The 16680-nt window shown below is 44.0% G+C and overlaps 1 protein-coding gene across 3 annotated transcripts in view; it reads right to left on the bottom strand.

Annotated features, from left to right (window-relative positions):
* The window catches only part of cacna1c (calcium channel, voltage-dependent, L type, alpha 1C subunit), a 107455-nt gene extending 93039 nt beyond the window's left edge, over positions 1-14416 (bottom strand). For all 3 annotated transcript variants that reach the window (XM_077593943.1, XM_077593944.1, XM_077593945.1), the window contains exon 1: positions 13557-14416. In XM_077593943.1, the coding sequence (XP_077450069.1) occupies positions 13557-13614 (58 nt within the window). In that variant the 5' untranslated portion in view covers positions 13615-14416. The remainder of the gene's footprint in view (positions 1-13556) is intronic.
* Between the last annotated feature and the right edge of the window lie 2264 nt (positions 14417-16680).

Genomic DNA, 16680 nt, shown 5'->3' with positions numbered 1-16680 from the left:
TTAAAACTGCCTTAAAATTGTTGAATTTTACAATTTCTCATGTATAAGCCGCCCCCTGATTCATAAATTTCACCTCCATATTCATTGTTTTAATAGGGAGTACAAATGTGTGACTTTGAAGAGATAATCTTAAGAAAATCATCACAACTGGTATTTCTGAGATACTGTATGAATCAAAAGCACATAATTAAGGTCAATATCATAAGGAAGTTAATATATGGCTGTCTTTGTAAATCCAAAATATCAAATTATTCAATTAGAAAAAAGAAATGTCTATCTTGATGAGCAGTGACAGTCACAAGTGAGTTTTTTCACGTTTTTGTCAGTAATTTCATTCATAGACGTCAAAATACATTTTCTTTCACGTTTTATCTGTTAATCTTTTCTCTATTTTGAAATAAATGTCCAAATTGGCCGCCTTGTCTTGCGTCATGGCGCCACGACATTATGGTGTTATACCTTCCAGTTTTGTGCAGTTTGTCTTTTTATGCGCATATAAGCCGCACCCTCGATTCAGTCATCATTTTTTTGTCCGACAAATGTGGCTTGTTTATGAGTAAATATGGTAGAGTTCGTTACAAAAGACAGGCTTTAAATTGTTATCATAAATCACGACTTGGGAGTCCTGAGTCCTCACAAATAAAAAAGATATTTCGGGTTTGCTTCGGGCTCGGTCCTGCAAATTAAGTTAATTCGTCCTAATAACCCCGGGTCGGTTCGAATCGGCACAGATTTTTTTTTACCTCTAGTCGAGTAAGTGGTGGAGGCTTTTCAAGCTCTGCTCGAAAAGTTAAGGAAGGAATAACCCAAGTTTTCCATCCTCTCCCCCTCCATCAGGCGTGTTAATCAGCACCGTGTGGAGCCACTCCACATTCATTACGGCGTGATTAAGCCATCCATTAGCGGGGAACTCTGATTGTCGCCGAACAACGGCATTGTGTTTGCCTGCGCGGGAAGTTGTACATCACGGGCCTCGACACGTATTAATCTTTTTTCACGAATACATTAGGAGAGCAGAGTGGATGTCATTTGCCGTGGGCTAATAGAGGGTGGACCAAGCCGTGCATTACCAATCACTGCTACTTTTTTCAAGGTGACATTCAGACATTTCACCTGCCAAAGGTGGTGCAGGTCGACGGCTTTTCAAATACAGTAATACCTCGACAAACGAGTGCCCCGAGATACGAGCTTAATTCGTTCCGGGACTGAGCTCGTATGTTGATTTACTTGTAACTCAAATGGACGTTTCCCATAGAAATGAACTAAAAACAAATTAATTTGTCCCAACCCTCTGAAAAAAACAGCAAAAACAGGATATTGGATTGGAAAAACATTTTTATTTGTTCTAATTCGCCATCTATTAACAAAGTAACAAATAACTAGTGGTTTAATAGTACTGAAATGTGTTTAATAGTACTAAAATTAGACGGATTTCACGGCAACGCGCTCGTAACATAACATCAACAAATTTAAATGAACTTGGATTACGATGCAGACACACTCAAAAATAAATTTAATCTAACCTTACATGAAACTTAATTCTAATTTTGTTTTACATTTTTATACTTCTCTTCTCCCGGCTTGGCTCTATTTGCCCCACCTCCACCCTGACTTTCAGATGCAACCTATCGAGAGTTGTCTGCTTTTGTCTTCCCTTCAAAATATTCCCAAAATAATGCACACAAATGTCCTCACAATAGGATAACGCACGACCACTTGCCAACGAGAAGTAGTATATACCCCTCTCGTATTAGCGATCGCTCCGCCATTCGCACTGACTAACGGGGAAAAAAACACAAAATTTACTCGTATCTCAAATTGCTCGCATGTCGAGGTACGACTGTAGTCTTGATTATTCCCAAGCTGCTCGGCAACAAACGAGCACGTCTCCATAAAGACCGTATTAGGTGAGCCGTTGCCACAAAGCGTCAGATTTATGCTTTCCAGGCTGTGACCCGTCCTCCCCGACAGCGACTGGCTGGCTTGACTCAGCCCCTCAAATTAGCCATCCGAGCTGGTGGGCTCAGCGTGACCTCAACCTATAGATGTACGTCAAGGGCGTAAAAGCAGCCCAGGTTTTTTTTTTTTTTACATTTTATTTGATTTCCTCCCGCCCATCGGCACTCAGCCGGCGCAGTTCACGTCCCATTTAAATGGGACATCCGCGTCCTTATCAAGTGTGTCTATTCTTGAAAGCCCTAATGTGCGATGGGCCCATTTCACACATTGTGACACCCTCACAAGGCTCCTTTTCCGCAATGCTTCACTTGCTTTTTACATGCAGGCTGCAGACCAAAAAAATGTCTGCTTATCATATATATCGTATCTGACAAAAGACATAAATAATCCTGTAAATTGCATTTAGCCGCAGTTATATCTTGTGCAAATTTTTCAAGCGAGCTCAAAAGCTGCCGACGGTTCAAAGAAATATACAAATACGCGATGACACACTTTGTGCTCGTGTTGCTCTCAAAACGAAATCGGTTCTAATCGTCGCGGGATCATATTTAAATGAAAAGGAATGCACCTAAATCATACTTAGCTGCGATTGGTTCAAACTGGGAGTCATCCAATTCACTTTAGCTGTCAGAAATACAAACAACTGCAACAATTGGAGCCAAGTATGGGTACCAGGTGACAGATACCCATTTGTGCACGCACTATTCAACCAGCCTCGCATGCCCGAGTACCCGAATAAAACCCACTCAAGTCCAGGGCGAAAACGCAAACTTCACACAGGAAGGTCCGAACCTGGAATCGAACTTTCGATCCAAAAACTGCGAGGTCGACGTACTAAATCAAATCAAAAGCCTTTGTTGTCATCATACACAGCTGCGTATAACGAAATTGGTGGTGCTACTCCACAAAGTGCGTTTTTCCAGTTTAAAAAAACATAAATTAGTATAATATAAAAATATAAAAAGTCATATTTCAGCAACCCGCTTATTTATTTATATATTTATTCATGTATTTATTTATTAACTTACTTATTACCTATCTATTTATGTCTAAAATGCATTTCCTATTTCTGCATCCTCACCCTCTTGCTACTGTGACAACGAAATTTCCCAAATACGGGATGAATAAAGTTATCCAATCCAATCCAATCCAATCGAATCTTGCATATGTGCACTAATCACTCATTCACCGGGCAGCCCACACCAAAAACTGTTCAAAGTCAACATGGCACTCCGAATCGTATCCTTCAGGTCTCTTGCATCCAAAGCATGTAATATTCTGAGAGCAAAATCTTAATATTACCTGATTAAAATCTAACTACTATGAGATCAAAATTAAAATGGGACGAACATAACATCATACATAGATTGTACTATTGCAAGATTCAAATCGTAAAACGTAGAAATTTAAATGTATTTTGTTGCTTATTTTTATGTAACGTGAAACGGAAGTTGTTTCACAGGCTTCAACTTTTGTTGACATCAAGTCTGTGTGTCCACAAAATTTCTCTTTGCGTAATGTTAAGAGATTGAAGTAATATTGGGAGTAAAAAAAAGTGGTAATGTTACGAAATTTAAGTTGTTCTCTTGTTTATACGTTACGTGAAATGGAAGTTGTTTGGTTTCGAGGGCATCAACTTTTGGCCAAGTAAAGTCTGTGTAAGCACAACATTGCTTTTCACGCCATATTAGAAGATTTAAGAAATATTGGGAGTAAAAGTCAATACGTAAATGATGACATCAAAAACGTTACATTACTTATTTTTACATTACGTGAACCAAAAGTTGTTCGAGGTCCGTAGACATCAACTTTTGGTGACATTGGGTCGATGTAAAAATTATGGAAGATTTTGCAATAGCTTTTGAGGTTCATATGATTCCTGTTGATAAAACTTTGATCAATTTTTTCAATGCAAAAAAGGTTGGGGGAAAAACTGGTCTAATGCGGACCAATCAGTCCCGACGCCACGCCGTTGGACTACCCGCATCGATAATGCTCGATGAGCCGTTAAGCTGAAATGAGCGCTGACGTGGGTAGAAAAAGTGCAAAGCTGCCTCGTGGTGAGATCCACCACACAAAAAAACCTCGCTAGGATAAGCCAAGGAGACAAGAGGAAAAGGACGAGACCGCAAGTGGGTTTGTAACATCCGCCAACGGGCCGAGGACACGCAATCCGTCAGCGTTTAAGCGGCCGCCGAACAGCAAGACTCGGAGATTGACAGCGACCGCAGTTCATTTCCCAGGAAGTCACGGAAGCCCCTCGAAGTTCAGTATTCGGAGAGAATACTGAACAGTGAAAATGTACACACCCCTGCTGAAATATGTATTCAAATCTCATGGTTTGCCATTGTGATTTTTTGTCATCAATCGGCGTCGACGGCAACCCACGAATGAATTGAACATTGAACAATACCCAACGGGCGGACGCGCCATCTTCCATCTGCTCACCGTCTACCTCCCCGGGTCGGAACAAGGTGTTTATTTAATGTGGCGTATCCACGGTAACGTGGCCCGCCACGCTGAGGATAACGTCGTTAATCATCAACTTTATCACACTGCGGTGGGAAGAGGGAAAAAGTCCTCTCGCATCCTTCTATTAGCCTCCCTCTCTTTCACCGTTGACATGACAACCGACGGTCGCACCTTTGTCTTTCCTCGTGACATCCCCTGCAAATGCCCACCCCAAAAATAAATACAGTGGTACCTCGACATACGAGATCGTATGACGAGATTCTCGTAACTCGAGCGGACGTTTCCCATTGAAATGAATGGGAAACAAATTTATTCGTTCCAACCCACTGAAAAAACACCAATAACAGGATATTGGATTGGAAAAAATGTTTTATTTCTTCTAATTCGCCATCAATTAACAAAGTAACACATAACTAGTGGTTTAATAGTAATAAAATGTGTTTAATCTAACTAAAATTGGGCAGATTTCGCCGACGGGAGACAGAGACGTGTGGGGGTGGGGTTCGTTTTTTTTTCCACGACAACGCACTCGTAAACGGAACAAACAAATTTAAATGAACTTGGATTAATATATACAGACACTCAAACATACGTTTAATGTAACTTTACACAAAACCGAATTCTAATTTTGTTGTAATCTTTTTTTACCTTCGTTCTGGCCGAGTTAGTTGTTTGCCACGCCTCCACCCTCACGTTCGCTATCGACGGGATGTTTGCTGTTGTACTACGTATTCACTTCAAAATATTCCGAAAATGATTCACACAAATGTCCTCACAATAGGATAACCCACGACCACTTGCCAACGAGAAATAGTCTTGCAGTACATTTTAGCGATCGCTCCGCTGCTCATAAAGACCGGCTCGCAACTCCCTAGTCGTAATGGCTCTGGTTGCAACCGCTTTGAACGGCGCCTATGAGAGAGAGTTGCGACCAGAAATATTACAAAGAGGGAATTGCGAGCCAGTGCCGCTGATGTTCTTAGGAGCAGCGAACGAGAAGTAATATAATACTCCTCGTATTAGATAATAAAAATAACAGGAAATGCAACAGCTCATCTTACCCATGTATTGATTGTGGGTAATGAAGTTTCATTCTGAGAAAGAGTGCCATTGCCTATCGGTGTTGTGTGCAGGAGTATACTTCATTACCCAGAAAGCCCTCTTTTTGCCCGCGCATGCGCGTTGTGCGTTTCCTGGTCTTAGGAGAAACTCGTCTGAATTAATCGTTCAGTGCTCGTAGATATTGTTATACACGAAAGATATGCAAAAAAAGGCTTGGTCGCATCACGAAATTTTGATCGCATGACGGGCGAATTATTCGATCAAAAATTTCCGTCCAAAAACGAGAATATTGTGTGACGAGCGGTCGTATGACGAGGTACCACTGTAAATAAAACCTTCATGTGTGTCCCCTCTGTCACAGTCGATGAGAAAGGAAAGCCACGCCCACACTGTCCTCCCTCAAACTCATTTCCATACTGGGTGACTTTGATATCAAACACGCGTGCAATCAATTTCATTGCAAGGAGAACATTTTGTATTCCACAAGTGTGCGGCGGGAAGGACGTGGGCGGTCTCCGTAAATGGGTAAAACATCCTCTCCTGAACAGGCGAGTAACAAGACTGTTTTAGCCATTAGGACTCCAACTCCAAAGTGTGAAAGTGAGTTTGGTCTTTTGGGAAGTGGACTGCTAGGCGCGCGCACACACGTATGTGCAGCGTGGCCTGCTGGGAAACGGTCTGGCGGGCACACTGGCCTAGATAGATGGGCTGGGGACACGCGCCAAGGACGTGGTTTCGGCCGGGGTTCCGTCCAAGACCCGTAGAAGATACCACGACAAATAAAAGGCAGGAAAGGAGGAGGGGGGGGAAACACTCAAGGAAATGAAGCAATTTGGCCGTCCTTTGGTTTAACCTCGGCGCTCTCCCTCCCTTCCTCCTCGCCGTCCGGGCAGCCCCCGGTCGCCATGGCAACGGGCAGATCGGGACAAGATGCCATAAAAGTGCTGTCGCAGCACAGCGGCCTCGGCTGGAAAGCGGACGGTTAAAATTGCACGCGGCCCGTGAGAGAGAAGCGGCCTAATGGCTTTCGGTCGCCATGGAGACGTTTCGCCACGTAGCCAAAGCAGCCGTAATCGCGTTAATGATACGCGGCGTTTGTTCCTATACTGGGCCTGCGGCTCCAGGTCCAAATTGGAGTGGAAGTCAATGGAGGCCAACAAGTGAAATGCCTATAAATATTTAAAAATGTACCGTATTTACTCGCATATAAGCCATTTCCGCATATAAGCCGCACCCTTAAAATTGCCTTAACCTCCTGAGACCCAGACTCTTGCAAGACATGCATTTTTCTTTTCTCTTTGATATTTAGGCTAATTCGGACCTGATGAGTGTAAAAACAGAGAATGATCTTTTTACATGAGAAAAAGAATGTCCACATCATAAGAGGACGGCAGGCCCTTGTAATCCAAAATGTAACATTGTAGTCTTTGACAACCAAATATGCGATGTCCACACGTGGACACCAGGTCATAGGAGGTTAAAATTGTTGAATTTTACAATTTCTCGCGTATAAGCCGCGCCCTGATTCACAATATTTAAGCCGTACTCTCGATTCAGTCATCATTTTTTGTCCGACAAATGCGACTTATATGCGAGTAAATACGGTAAACACTTGTAGCCATATGGAGGACGGTGCTTTTTAATGGCGCCACCAGCACGCAAGGTCATTTCCACCCCGCCACCTCAATAACGCAGCGAGAGGAGCCCACGCTAGAGCGTGTTCGCATCTGCTCGCCAGTCCCCACTATCGTGACGCCCAGATGTGCGGTCGAGCGGAGCCCGCCGTTGTCTGATTTCACGCCCGGCACTCTCAGATGATTTTACGTTGGGCTCATTCCTCGCAGTCGGACTTTGATTAAATGGAGAAGGCGTACACGGTTACGGTAGGGCGGAATTGTCAGGAACGCCAAAACGGAAATGAGATCCTATCATTTCAATCAAAAATGAGCATTACTCATTTTATAAAAGAAGATTGAGAAGAACGCTACGGCTGCTAGCGGTGTCAATTAGCGTCGCACCAATACTTGTATTCTTACCGATACAGCAGTAAAATAACATCAACGATCAGAGGCAGTACTACGTGCAGATTCTGAACGATGTGTACTTTTGAGCTCTAGTTTTCAATGCTCGTCATCCTACCCAAGATGGCCGCCAACTACTCACGCCACCGTTAAAAAAGGAAAACTTGTCCCCTTTCCCAAGGTGATGAAAAAACATCCACTTGCCCTTCTGCTGTGAAATTAAACGGGTTCATTACTAGAAGGCGTCCAATCATTTTGAAGTGAAGCCAAACCCTCCCACTTCAAATGGATTGGACGTAGAGCGCCGTCAATGAGCAGCGCCCGAAAGAGCCGTGACAGCAATGTATTTCATTAATTTAGTACAGTAATACCTTGAGATAAGAGCTTAATGCATTCCGGGACCGAGCTTGTATGTCGATTTACTCATATGTCAAAACAACGTTTCGCATAGAAATGAACTAAATACAAATTAATTCGTTCCCACCCTCTAAAAAAAAAAACTGAATATTGGAATGGAAAAACATTTTTATTTGTTCTAATTCGCCATCTACTAACATAGTAACTAATAACTATCTAGTGGTTATGATGTTGAATACTAAAAAGAGACATTATTCAGTACAATGCACAGTGCGGATATCTTTGCACCGGGGAGATGCGGCAAGAAAGCCACCTGGCTGTCTCGTATGCTCGTATCTCAAAAATTGTCTTGTATCTCAGGGCAAATATTTGCTCGGAATTCTACTCCTATCTCAAATTCCTCGTATGTCGGGGCACTCTTATATCAAGGTATTACTGTACTTAAAAAAAAATACTCTCAATCTGTACAATATCATTTTGGGCCTATACCACACAGCTGTGTATTGACATCGTAACCCGAAAAAAAACTCATATCAGTTGAAATTTGACTTTTTGGGACAATATTTGCAACAGAAACCTGCTGATTCAAGTCCAGCGAAGCAATTTGACGGCTCGATTTCACCGTCAACAAAAAATAAAAACGACGATAAACCCTGTGAACCGCTGCAGAATGGGAAAAAAAGACAAGAAAGAAGACGGGTGAAAGGCGCAAAAGAAAGCAAATGGTCTACGGGGAAGTAACCAATGGGCTAAAGACACGTTGCAAGATGAGATGGAGGCAACCAAGAAGCGAGGGAAACACGCTTGGCCATGAATAATCGAGACCGCCACCCCCGCCACCGTCGCCATACGCCCTCATCTCTCATCCCACAGCCACACGCCGAAACTCGGGGAAATAAAACGCACGCCATTGGGACGCACTGACGTTTGCTTAACGCTGCAATGTGGAATTTTGGAGACCCGACATGCAATAAGGCACGAAAACTAAAATATTTAAGTGCACGAGAGAAGCTTCGGAAATGGAGTCTGTTACGGTGCAAGGGTAGGTGAAATAGAGGTGAAGGGGCACTGGTGAGAAAGTCAGACCGGGCCCGCCGCCTCACTTTGTGCGGCCCGCCAAAGTCTATTGTGTGTGTGTGAGCACTTCATTTTTCATTTTTCATGCTAAAAAACATATGAAAAGGACTGATAAAGAGTATATTTACTCTATTACCCTATTTTTTTTTTTAATTATAAAGTTTTTATAAAAAAATCTAATAATTACCATTTTTTTGTTTTAAAAATTATTAAAAATCGAAATAAACCACAGTATTTTCTTTTTATATGTTTATGTTTTTAATGTAAATAAAATACGTTTGATAAAATACACTTTCGGTCTTTTTTTAAATAAGTAAAAGATAAAAATGGGGATATTTAATGTTTTTCTCCTTTTTAGAAAAAATGAAAAAAATGAATCTCTAATCTAATCTATTCTAAATCGAAATATAGTTACTGATTTTTTAAATGGAAAAACAAGATTCCAAAAAATGGGAAAATAAGTCAAATATGTAGTATATGAAATAAGATATATATATATATATATATATTTATAAAGATGGCAACCCTATTTACATTTTTAAACACCCCTGACAATGAATGTTTCCCCTCTCGTGTGGAATTCAGTTATTTTTTTAAATAAAATACAGCTCTGTGTTTCTACTGTCTGCCTCAGGGTTCACTCCAGGTGACCAAGCCAGCATGTACGCGCTAATAATACAAATAAATAAATCAATAAAAAAGAGAGTCTGAGATAGCAAGTCGTTCTTTCCACTGGCGGATCAATAAAGCTGATGAGAACGTGCAAGTTTGTGTGTAAAAAACGCCCAAGTACGAGAGCGAGCAAATATAAAGACGTGCACAAAGGGCCGTAATAGCCCGACACTAGGGACGAAGACGTCGGCAAAGCGAAGAAAGCGACGGTCTGGGGATGGATTTCCAATAGGCCGCCGTCGGCTTAAGCGAGTGGCGGATAATCCTTTTTTTCCCGCCTCTTCATCCGTCCCTTCCTGCCCCCCAGCCCCCAGCCTTCCGGTGAGAGCGCCTGTCGTTGAGTGGCGTCCTTAAGTTGAAGCAGCGACGGCCCTCCGAGGCACTACAAACGCTGATTGGCCTTTAATCGCTCATTACAGCCATCGGCACGGCAGCTAACGCAACACCAGCGCGTTAGCCTCCGAATACATAACGGCGGCCGTTGCTGGCGAGTGAGCCGAGCCACTCCATTTGGAGTGATTAACCAATTTTTACAGATGCTCGAAAATAATTTGATGGGATGCCGTGGAGCGGTCAGGAGCGTCCTCTTCTCCGGCGATCCGCGAGTTCGAGGTAGATCGCGATCCGATGGCAAATCGGGCCCGAGGGCGTCCTTTTCGGGAGATGGGAATCGAGTAAAATGGAGTTGTCGACTTTGAAGCGATAACTCATTGGCTGCCTTTGACGGCCAATAATCTTCCGGTCAAACTGGATTCGACGCATATCACCATCTATGGCAGTAAAATGTGACCGCTCAATGCCAGCCTTTTGAAATGGAAATATATTTGATGTCTAGAACCGTCAATGTCAGTAAAGGCTTCAAGAGTTACGAACAACAAAATACCAGATTATAAGACGCAGTAATGTATAATGGTGGTGGTGGTAGGGGTAGTGGTGGTGGTAGTAGTAGTAGTGGTGGTAGTAGTAGTAGTAGTAGTATTAGTAGTGGTGGTAGTAGTAGTATTAGTAGTGGTGGTAGTAGTGTTAGTAGTGGTGGTAGTAGTAGTATTAGTAGTGGTGGTAGTAGTGTTAGTAGTGGTGGTAGTAGTAGTATTAGTAGTGGTGGTAGTAGTGTTAGTAGTGGTGGTAGTAGTAGTAGTAGTATTACTAGAGGTAGCAGCAATAGTAGTACTAGTAATAGTAGTATTACTAGTGGTAGCAGCAATAGTAGTAGTATTACTAGTGGTAGCAGCAATAGTAGTAGTATTACTAGTGGTAGCAGCAATAGTAGTAGTAGTATTACTAGTTGTGGTAGTAGTACTAGTGGTGGTAGCAGTAGTAGTAGTAGTAGTGGTGGTGGTAGCAGGAGTAGTGGTGGTAGTAGTAGTAGTAGTGGTGGTAGTAGGAGTAGTGGTGGTAGTAGTAGTAGTAGTAGTGGTGGTAGAAGTAGTATTAGTAGTGGTGGTACTAGTGGTGATGGTAGTAGTAGTGGTGGTAGTAGTAGTATGAGTAGTGCTGGTAGTAGTATGAGTAGTGGTGGTAGTAGTAGTATGAGTAGTGGTGGTAGTAGTAGTATGAGTAGTGGTGGTAGTAGTAGTATGAGTAGTGGTGGTAGTAGTAGTATGAGTAGTGGTGGTAGTAGTAGTATGAGTAGTGGTGGTAGTAGTGTTAGTAGTGGTGGTAGTAGTAGTATGAGTAGTGGTGGTAGTAGTAGTATGAGTAGTGGTGGTAGTAGTAGTATGAGTAGTGGTGGTAGTAGTAGTAGGAGTAGTGGTGGTAGTAGTAGTATGAGTAGTGGTGGTAGTAGTAGTATGAGTAGTGGTGGTAGTAGTAGTATGAGTAGTGGTGGTAGTAGTAGTATGAGTAGTGGTGGTAGTAGTAGTATGAGTAGTGGTGGTAGTAGTAGTATGAGGAGGGGTGGTAGTAGTAGTATGAGGAGGGGTGGTAGTAGTAGTATGAGTAGTAGTAGTGGTGGTAGTAGTAGTATGAGTAGTGGTGGTAGTAGTAGTGGTGGTGGTAGTAACGGTGGTGCTACTTTTGCCCCTCGTTAATACATTTCCCCAGTATCAGATCGGGATTGGGTATTGCAAAAGTATGTGATTGGAACCCCCTATACCCATTTTGAAATCGATTTTCAAAGAAGAAGACGCGTCTGTTATCATTCCAATCGTCAACCATCTCAAAACATGTAAATCAAGTTGAGTGTAGCCAGACCACTGCATAAATATCTATTTTGCTTCCGTATATGGAAAGCAGCTGGAAGGCTTTATCTGAAGCGCCATTTTTAATTGATGACTGCTCCCCTTACGCGCCATTCTTGTTCTAAACACGTTTGGACATGGCGCCGCTGACAAGTCGAGCCAGAGAATAAATCTCGGGGATAAAAGGCAAAGAAGGTCCAGCTGGTGACAGTGGCGCAGCGATGCCATCAAACTGTCAATAGTGCAATAATAATGAATGAACTGTCCGTGGTGCTGAAAACAAGGCGCCAACCACTCCAAATTCCTCAGCGGCTCGTCCTCAAAGGTGACGATATTTGGAAGGCGTACAATTGGCGCCGTGGGCTAGCAGCGTCACGTGCAGGTCACTCGGTTTTCAGGCTCAGACGCCAAAAACTCGAGTGTCTTGACGCCAAAGCGATGCAGGAATGAAATCTCATCTCGATCGCGGAAAACCTCGACAATTTCACGAGAATAACACGCACCTGCCGGGATTACTTGGGGATTATAATATTTGTGGCCATAGTCGGGGGCGAAAGCTTCACGCCTGCACAAATGGGAATATTTCGTCACCGAAGTTGCAAACACAACGGGATTAGTTCTTGATTGGCGTGTCTTATTTAAAGCAATGGACAAAACATCGACATTTTCAATAAAGTTATTCAAATTATAAGGGTATGCGCGGACAGATGAATCCCTACTTTTGCTCATTTTGCATTCCGTTTCTCCTCACAAAGGTCGAGGGTGCTAGATCCTATCCTAGGCAACTTTAGGCAGTATTCAGGGGATGCCCCGAACAGGTCGCCGACCAATCGCAGGGCACAACGAGAGAAACCAACATTAACGCCTGAGGACAAGTGTTCATCCAGTCTAACATGCTTGATTTTTGAATGTTGAAGGAACCAAGAGTACCCGGACCGGGAAAAACCCATGCAGACACAAGGAGAACATGCAAACTCCACACCAGGGATTGAACGCTCGCTCTCAGAACTGCGAGGCAGAGGTGCCAACCACTCTCCAACATGCCGCGACACGACAGTTGACTTCCGTACTATAATGGAGATGACAATGTTTTTATTGCTAAAAAAGTTTGGTCTTATTCTTAAGAAACCACTTCCTCCAAGTCAACTTTGCGCCCCGAAAAGTCACCGCCGCTTGACGACGCACGCTCGGCAAAAGCGGAAACGCCACGGGTCATGTGTGATGTCTCACTGCGACACGCGCAGATGCGGACACGCTCGCCATCTCTTCTCGGCCTGTTGCTATGGAACCCGTCGCCAGGCAAGGCGAGGATGACGGCTCCGCGGATGGCCGACGCGACGAGGACGCGGACCGGGAAAAGGGGACGCTAGAAACGGGTCCTTTCGTAGGACGGAAAGCCACCGTGGCTCGCCGCTCACCGCAACGTGGGTGGAAGGAGGCGCCGCGTTCATACTGCGCAACGCAAACGGAGCCCAAACGGCCTTCGAACGCATCCCAACATCTGGGCCACTTGTAGCTGGTTCTCTAGTGGGCAGGTGAAAACAGCCTGTTGACCGACCCGACACGCCACACGTGTTTGCGGGCCCGAACGTGACGGCAAAAGCTTCCCGGGTGCATCCAATGGGGAACCAGGAAGAGGACGTCCATCTTCCAAAGCTCGTCGAATCCCCCCTTCTCACACAACCCCCCCCTCTTCCACCCCTCGTCAACAGTCACAAGACTATAAAATAAAAATAAACGGGAAGCGCAAACATACCTTGATGGTTCTCAAGGGTGTCCTCCGGGATGTACATGTTTTTGCTTTCATTTACCATAAATGTAGTCCAGCGTTCTCCCTACGTGTGAATGGGTTAAAGACGGGGTGTGTGGGGGGGGTGGCCCCCCTCCCAAAAAAAAAAAAAAAAGAAATGAAATAAATAAAAAAGAAAAAAGGTGTGGGGGTGTAATGAGTCTGACAGCTTGTGGATATTCCCGTTGCTCGCTCAGCGGGGAGGGGTGTCTTCGGATGGAGTGAATATTACCTAATCCCCATGATGGAGGTGAAGGCGAGAAAAAAGAGGGATCTGTTGGCGGAACCGGTCGGGAAAACGCACCGGTGCATCCCTCGGTACATCCGGGCCCTAGGCGACGAGCATAAAAGCGGCACGGCGTTGGATCCGATCCCCTCTGCTTTTCTCCTCTTTTTTTCTCTCGGGGCTTTTGGCTCCACTTTTTCTTGTTGTTGTTGTTGTTGTTGTTGTTGTTGTTGTTGCTCACGGCTTTAAAAGAGCTCTCGGAGCACGGTCGCTGTCAGTGTCGCTGGATGTGCGCAAAAGACGCATCGCCGCTTGGCATCCTCGCTGCTGCTGCTGCTGGAGGAGGAAGAGGAGGAGGAGGAGAAGGATTGCCAAATGACGGGAGTGTAAATATTCCATCGCTGGGGTTACGTTCTCCAACGCGTTAAAATCCACGAGCCTTTCACCCTCCCCTCCTAAAAAAAAAAATCCAAGGCAAGGCAGGCTGTCCTCTCCTCAGACGCGCTCCTCTCGTGTCCCGATCCAGTCCATGGTGGTCTCCTCGCACTCGTACTCTCTCTCTCTCTCTCGCTCTCTCTCGCTCTCCACCCTCCCCGCTCGCTCGATGTGTGTTTGGAAGTGAAGCGGACTTTTGCCTCTGCAGCTCTGCAGTCAAACGCGCCGAGGAAGAGAGCGAGAGGAAGAGAGAGAGGCGCACTGAGGGGAAAAGGAAGAAGAAGAAGAAGAAGAAGAAGAAGAAGAAGAAGCCCCCTCCTCCTGGTTCGTGCGTGCACACGCTGACTGCTTCCAGATGTGTGCGTGGAAATGGGGAGAAAAGCGGGCGAAGGGGATCGCGTGGGATATGCGTGGCAGGGATTCGTCATATTTGGAATCGACTTGCTCAAGTGTCATGTCGCGTGGAGGAATTTAGTAGTCCGAAGGAGCAAATGTCAAAAGTTTCGACACACGTGGTCAACAACTTCTGTGTTTACGTCCGAAGAACAAAAACAAAACAAAACAAAATATGGGGGAGCACTTAAATCTTGGCGGAAGGTGAAATTAGCAGTGCAAGGCGGCTAGTAGGCTGCTTACCGGACGGATAACACGCGCCTGTTGTGAAACGTCGCCACGAGGTGGCAGTACAGGTTGAGTTTCACTACTTTTTGTCATTTGCTTTGCGGAGGATAAGGAATACAGACACTCCCCTACTTACGAACGAGTTAGGCTCCGAGCGATTGTTCATAAGTTGAATTTGTTCGTAAGTTGCTCAGTGATATATTTTGTATTATAATTTATGTTTAAGGCCTATATAAGTATATTGAAGGTTTATATAAGTGCATTTGTATGTTTAAGGCTTGTATAAGTAACACGCACTGGTTTGTACTGAAAAAAACATTTAATAAAATGGAGCGAATACATACAGTCCTGTATACATACATTAGAGAGAGAGATTTACAAGAAACTGGCCGAAAGAAGCTATCTAATGACGATTGCAGTTTTCTTTTTTTCATTATAAATGATGCGGTAGCACTGTATGGCATCATTCAATTGATTTGCAAACTTTGTGCAACGTTCAATATTTGGGTCCTGCGGCTCGATCTTTGTTTATAAATGGTACTGACGGTCGAACGATTCAAGTTGTATTCGACATAAACGCAATTTGCAGACATGTTCGTATGTACCGTTGTTCGTAACTCGAATGTTCGTAAGTAGGGGAGCGTCTGTATCTGCCTGCGCATTTTTTATAGTGACTTTTACGTTGCTACATCTTTTGTATTCTTCAAACATTGTTGTCGCTACATTAACCTAGCACTAAGCTCGCGTTCCTGATCTGACGTGGCTTTTTTTATGATGAAAAACTGATTTTTAACGCATTGGCTGCCATTGACAGCGACAACCATCCAGTAAGAACAGATTGGACACCTGTAGCCGTCAAAGGGCACTCCACCCCTCCCATATTCAAGTTTGTCTATTCATAACGGCAGCAAATGCAGATTAAAAAAAAGGTCGGACCCCAAAGAGAGGTGGACAAAAGCCTGCAAAGATTCTGACAATTTAATTACTTTTTTTTTTTACCATTGAGTATTTCGTCATCTTTTTCAGGGGCCAGGAACAACAGTCGTCCCCCAAGGCGCGCAAAGTAATTTTCCGGTGACATGACTCGAAATTTACGCTAATACATAAATGAAATGAAGTCACCGGCTCTTAAATGGATAAGAGAAAGCGGCTTGATTGTGTCAAATCCACTCAAATCTATGAGAAGAAAGGCCAACAGAGAAGAAACCAGCGGAGGATTACAATGCAAAAAAAAATGAGTTGCGTCAAAATTATTGCCGACTTAATACATATGAAAATACACGCTAACTTTTCAAACCACTCCAGAACCACAGCACCACTATCGAGACAAGAGCATTTGAACAAATCGTGTACAGACGCCTGTTTAAATGTCAACTATTTCTGATATCAACAATAAATCACATTAAAACTATTCTTTTGATGAAAACACCAGCCTACAAACAGGGGTGTGTAGACTTTTTTTATGTGACGGACCACAAAGAGAGAGAGGGCAGGTCGTGGGAACAGACACGCGCACCCGGGGGATTTGGACGCATACACGCAACAATCCTGTAATCCAGAATGGTTTTTCTATTTCCAAACGCTCTATATTTGTACATCCCGCCGGGCCCTTTTGGTAAAGATGGTCCGCTCTCTGGGAAGAAGACTGCAATGCCAAAATCCTTGCAAGGGAGAAGGCCGAAGAAGGATTGCGTCTGTCCATTAGGCGCAGATCTTTCAATCACGCTCATTCATTACCGCCGTGAGTGCAACCATCTCGTTTCCAAATGGTGTCCACGTGCTCCGAAGCACACGATTTGTATGAAGCGC

This window comes from Stigmatopora argus, chromosome 23, assembly GCF_051989625.1.
Source record: "Stigmatopora argus isolate UIUO_Sarg chromosome 23, RoL_Sarg_1.0, whole genome shotgun sequence".
Classification (NCBI taxonomy): domain Eukaryota; kingdom Metazoa; phylum Chordata; class Actinopteri; order Syngnathiformes; family Syngnathidae; genus Stigmatopora; species Stigmatopora argus.
Note: the sequence above shows the minus strand (reverse complement) of the source record. Positions and strands in the feature narration are given on the sequence as shown.